At 39.9% G+C, this 6,000-nt stretch overlaps 1 protein-coding gene across 3 annotated transcripts in view; it reads right to left on the bottom strand.

The window, feature by feature from the left end:
- LOC145452897 (extracellular calcium-sensing receptor-like) overlaps window positions 1–5,994 on the bottom strand; it is a 33,968-nt gene extending 27,974 nt beyond the window's left edge. For all 3 annotated transcript variants that reach the window (XM_080331025.1, XM_080331024.1, XM_080331026.1), the window contains exon 1: window positions 1,122–5,994. In XM_080331025.1, the coding sequence (XP_080187151.1) occupies window positions 1,122–1,378 (257 nt within the window). In that variant the 5' untranslated portion in view covers window positions 1,379–5,994. The remainder of the gene's footprint in view (window positions 1–1,121) is intronic.
- Window positions 5,995–6,000: the final 6 nt, after the last annotated feature.

The raw sequence follows: 6,000 nt of genomic DNA on the forward strand, positions 1-6,000 counted from the left end.
ACCTTGATTGGTAGTATCGCAGCATACGGAACATGTAGTGCAAACCTACGACCCACAGCGTTGTCACAAAGTACAATGAAATAGGTATGGTAGAAAATATCCCAAATGTTCTTTAATGTGATGTGGAACCGACATTATATTATTTGTGGTCACATAAAAGGTAGATATTTGAATTTTCCGTATAATTCATACGGTTGTAGCTTTATGGTAAGTCATACTCAAATGCTCGACCCGACCAGAATACTAATACTCGATTTAGAATCGAATCACTCAGACTCAGACAAGGAAAGTAATGTAGCTTTGCGCGCATCCGCAGATAGGCAGATCATAATGAGACTGATCTAGGAGAATTAAGATTCACACGTGTAGTAGTGGGACAGGAAAGTAGCGGGAAGATTATCGTCTTCCACGCCTATAGAAGAAACACGAACTTTGTCTCTAGACGTCACGACAATGGTTTAACTCGTGAGAAATGTCTATGTTTGATTTCGGGTCGCTTCACGGCTGTATCTACAGAATCTTTGGACACACTTATCTATAAACATCGTACACAAAAGAACGCATAGTATTCGTATAAAATGTCGTATTTAAGGTGGGCGGACCTAATATAAATATTTCAACGGTCAGGTAGGGCGGAGTGAAATAAATTTCCCGCGATAACAGTATTACCGACCAGCAGACATGGCAGGTTTCATCGGTGATTGATCATGTGAATACAGTGGTAGGTAACGTTTACTGATCTGGTGGACTCTTACGTTAATTTGTAAGCATTCAGCGAACCCCAAATATGAGATCCAAGATACGCAAAACGATGATCACAATACGTATATAGGTGCAATCTTCGTAAATAAATTGAGTTACCTTGACATGAGCAATTTCGATTAGTCGTTATCATGATTACACCCATAAAAGCGACGCAAACACATCCCACAACTACTTATTAGTCTAAAATATAACTACTCGCATTCCAAAAACGTAGAAGTAGGCTTACTTCGGTACTGGCTATATTTCTGATCATGGTATGCAGATTTTGACAAGTATATAATAACAGATGTTTATACCAGGCTAATTAGAGCGCAATCTAAAATTTAATTTTAGTTCTAAACAGATTATAGGTCCACCTGTTATTAATTTCTTCAATCGCAAAAAGAAAGGCTTGCATCCATCGAAATCCCCGGAATAGATAATCCGTGCAAGTCGGTACCACGGGTTCGATGAGTAAACTGTAATTGTCCGGGCGAACAAGGGTCCGATGTAATGGGAACATCCCTGCGATCGTCACGTCGCCGTATCTATGGTACGACGTCGGCTCCGTCCATGTCGACATAACCACAAATACACTAGCGTGAAGAAAATACGCTAGCTTCACTATTCCCATTATTGCTACGGCTAGGTGCCGGCGTATCGTTCTACCTCCCAGTCGATTGCATCCCAATTGTGTTATTATACTCTTACATAGATCCTATAGTTCGTTAACTGCGATACACATCATCAAAAACTGAAATGAAATACATTCTCGTTGAAATGCTTTATATATTGACACGTGATGACACAATGAGCGTGTCTTTCTACTGACTACCAGCTTCATAAATCAAAATTCTGACGAAACATTATCCCCACCATCACGGTAGCTTAAACTAGCAAATCAATTACCAACCGTTTATCGAACGCTTATTAGGAGTGTAACGACTAATTGATGAAATAGTATGCACGCATGCACGTCCGACGTGCTCCTATTACATTTACAGGAAAAACACGATATGATATGATAAAATTAATCCCCATTATTGAAACAGCTTAATTGTGGCGTGATATATAGGTATCTAAATATTGTTCTTGGTATTATTATTTATTAAACCATAAATACGGTTCTTGCTACATGTTGCTCTTTTGCACCGCGATTAAGAACGGCGTACAGAAATGAGGTCATACGATTTCGGCATCATAAAGCAGAACAACCAAGGCGCGAAAATGTGTCTGATTATGGGGAGGATGAATTGCTAACAATAATGCTGGTTTCAAATTTTGGATTTGACAAAAATGGTCATTTAACCACCGTAGATACTATTATTTCAAATCCAAAATTTTGTACTCGAATAATTTCGATTCTACTAGATGGATTTGAGTCAAATTTGTTGTGCATCGTATGTACATTGATAACATTATGTAGTTAAGGAATTGTAAACCCATTATGACTGTGTATCGTATTTGTTTTAGATAACCTAACACTTTCATGGGGTACACAATAAGATTTCCAAAAATTGAAGATTTTATATTAGCTTCGCTTCTACAAATTGGAATTGCGCAAAATCTAGTGTGCACCGTTTTTTTTTCTACCAACTCAACAATTTTATCGAATGATCAGTAACACCAACATAAACACACACCAAATAATACTTTACAAGTATACATAAATGTGGATATAGGTCAGCCAAACCGACCCTATATTAGGGGTCTTCAAAAATGACTTTTTTCAAATTTCACTGTCTACTTGATAAAATTGTAAGGTTAACTCATTTAAGCCTACTGTAGCAATCCGGCTACTGGCTGGAATTGAACCAAATTTGGTGTGTAGACTTATATTAGGTAACCTAACATTTTTATCAAGTAGCCAGTACAATTTGAGAAAAAAATTCATTTACGAAGACCCTTACCCTACATACTTATAAGCTCTGCTTTGATATACCACGAGAAGAAATCCTTCAATTTAATCATTCATTGCACTACAATGTTTAGCAGCCATGCTAGCTACAAATATGCCAGTTTTCGTGGCGGCATCTTAACGCCAGAGTAACAAGGCCTAAGTTGTAATTATTTGTATTGTGTTTCTATGTCATAAGTCACCGCTCTGTTTATGCTGTAAAAATAATGCCAGACTGCTTCACAGATTCATGCTAGAATGTGACAGATATTGATTGGGCGAATCAAAATATGAAACCAAATATTCATTCGAAGATGTCAACAATACCAACAGATGTGCGAGGATTAGTTCGATTTGCACGCGTCGTTACAGATTTGTTGAAGACTGACGCAGAGCAGAGCAGAAAATTCCTCGCGATAAGTCAGCGTCCACTTCAAATCGTACTTTCAACCTTATGTCGCATGCATAAAACGAGCTGTAGAATTGAACTGATTCGTAGGAATACCATAAGACTACGCACGGTACGAAATTTCATTTGGGAAGCTTAGGTTCATCCTAATATCCACGTATGCAGGTTCGCGCAGGACAGGTGGGCGTATCAGTCATCGGAAATGCAAACAAATGTGATCAGATGCAAGGACGTAATTGACAGACGTAATCCTGCCTTCGTAACTTCGCCCCTTGAAGCCCACATGCTTCCACCCCTTTATCATAACACTAGCACAGTCTACACAAGACCCGCATATACGTCAATATATCCAGTAAGTTGTATTCACATTTATAAATACCAGATGGTCTGGTGAACTGAGCGCATACACTGAGCGTCTTCGAATACATAAGAGCCCCCATATTTATACGAAACTTCAATCAACGTCTAGTTCATTTCAATCATATTGAATAGATGGTTGAACATACCGAACACTGCTACTCTGCGTTATTGACATTGTAGGGCATTAACGCACAACATTACTTTAAAATAATCCTATTCTTAATTGCTATAATATTGATGAATATGATAAATGACCATTGGTCATGCTCAATGTCATTATGCATGCGTCTGCAGTACAGGACGTCGAGTCACATAGTTCGGGATGTTATGTGGCGCACCTTATCATCATAACCGCAATCCAAGACCTTTAATTAGCAATGCACTGCAACGAAGCGAACAGTCTTGTCAGAAAAGTTCGACTTCGCCAATATTCTGCATCGCTTGCACTTGTTAAATACCAACCGACGTCGATCTTTGATCGTGTCATGCGCTTCGCATAAACATGCTGACGAACTATCGGTAGCATCGATTCATTGCACTTCCTTAATTGACCAATTGGAACATTCAACGAGTAGGTTGCTATCGCGTGGTTATCCAATATCAATTGAACAGAAAAGCTACATTTCAGTCGATGATGTCAAGATCCGGAACAGTCTGACCTTACATCGTGTACCATTCCAACACTTAACCTCCTGTAATCGCTGAGCTCATGCTATTAGTATGCTCTGTAGCGCATGAACCGCTTTAAAAGTGCGAATTACTCAATAAAAGTCGTGAATAATATATTCCTATTCATATTGATTACCGGAAGCTACTGAAGCTTTTACCCAGCAGAGATTACCGTTATGCCTGGGCACTATGACCCTGTCGCATCTGTTGTTCTCGTTAGTGGTGTTCATAGTGTTTGTCGACTACTATGGTCATTTACACCAGGCCAACTTTCTTTAATTTTATTCAGTAGCTGCCGACTTGCAGCACGGCCCAGCTCTATCTGCATTTTCAAGACAATGCTTACAGTCAGGGGTCGGCAACCCCCAGCACGCGTGCCATTTGTGGCATGCCATTTGTGGCATGCCAGATGATTTTTCATGGCACGCCAAAATATTTAACGCATACAACATATTAAAACAGGGGTTCTTGAGGTATGGATTGCGACCCAAAGAAGGGTCGCGAATGCTATAATTTTGGGTCACGACTGAACCAGAGAGACCTTTTATTAAGTAGGGGACATTTGCTGAATTACTTTCAACAAACATTTCTTCGAGCTTCGCGCGATTTACTGTTGTTAGTATGTGGATATCCGAGATCACTGTGTTGGGTACTCCAATAAGCGAAACACGTGGAGAAGTCGCTACTACACTTATCATGAAAATGCGCTGACTACGATTGATCATTGCAATGCGCTGACCTTTGCGCTACACAAGCTGGTTGAAATGCATGATAAGATTTTGTCCGACATTGATTGGTCTGGAAAATACCGTCAGATACCGTTGGGATGCCTTAGTGTAGGCGCGTGCAACGAGCGGGTGCACAACAATATGAAACACAGGTATTTCGAGGCCAACCTCTGTCGCCCCGCGACAAAGGAATACATTAGGTTTCGACCAACCTACGGCTGGGCAAAGTGAGGTGAGGCGCCAAAAAGTTCGTCGGCGATTAAAGCTTGGCCAAAATTGACCGTCGCTGGTTGGCCAAAACCTACGATATTGATATGCCTGGTCGTCGAAATGGTCAAAACGTTAAACAGAAGTTTTTAAAATAGACAAATCTCGTTGGCAACCCAAGGTCATTTCGTAGCTCTACATAAAATAGAGTATTTTGTGGCTGATTTTAATGATCTAGGAATTTACTGGAAATTTACTGGCTTCTGGTTTCTTTATTATAATATACCACCCCAAGATATATATATATGTTTATATAGAAAATATTTCTGAAAATTATGCATAAGGTAGGCCTACAGAAATGGATCCAACCGTATTAACAATCATCAAAGAACGGCAACCCAGTATGGTATCAAACCGTTTGGCTGCTTTAGTCTAGGTGAGTGCACCGTGCAAGTCTAGTAAGGTGTAACGATCAAAATTTTATACCCTCCGCGACCAATACTTCAAGAATCACTGAAGTAACCGCTGCCGTTGCCAAGTAAAAGACAAGCAGTTGGTAGGAAATCCTTGCTTGGAACGCTAAATATGGCAAAATCAAACATGTTTGGCACGCAAGTTAGGTATTATTGTGACATTTTTGGACATTTTGGCACGCTACATACGAAAGGTTGCCGGCCCCTGGCTTACACGCTTACACGGATGATATGGCGCGGAGGAGCCTGGATAAACCTCGAATCTGAATCCAGTAATTATTCCTATGATTCGTGTTGAGTTATGAGAGACGATTTTTTCGAGAACTGAAATGCTACGGTCCTTGCCACTAAGAGTAAATTTATCAACGAGAATTATGGTATCGATTTTATTTTCCACTGTTGAAGACTTGAAACCTTGATTGGTCGTAGTGGAGTATACGAAACATACAGTACAAAGCAACACGCGTTAGTTCAAATGGCATATGTGTGAAGTCGTGATCAACCCACAGCATT

Source organism: Botryllus schlosseri, chromosome 12 (genome assembly GCF_051294905.1).
Source record: "Botryllus schlosseri isolate E-star chromosome 12, Bs_hap1, whole genome shotgun sequence".
Taxonomy (NCBI): Eukaryota; Metazoa; Chordata; class Ascidiacea; order Stolidobranchia; family Styelidae; genus Botryllus; species Botryllus schlosseri.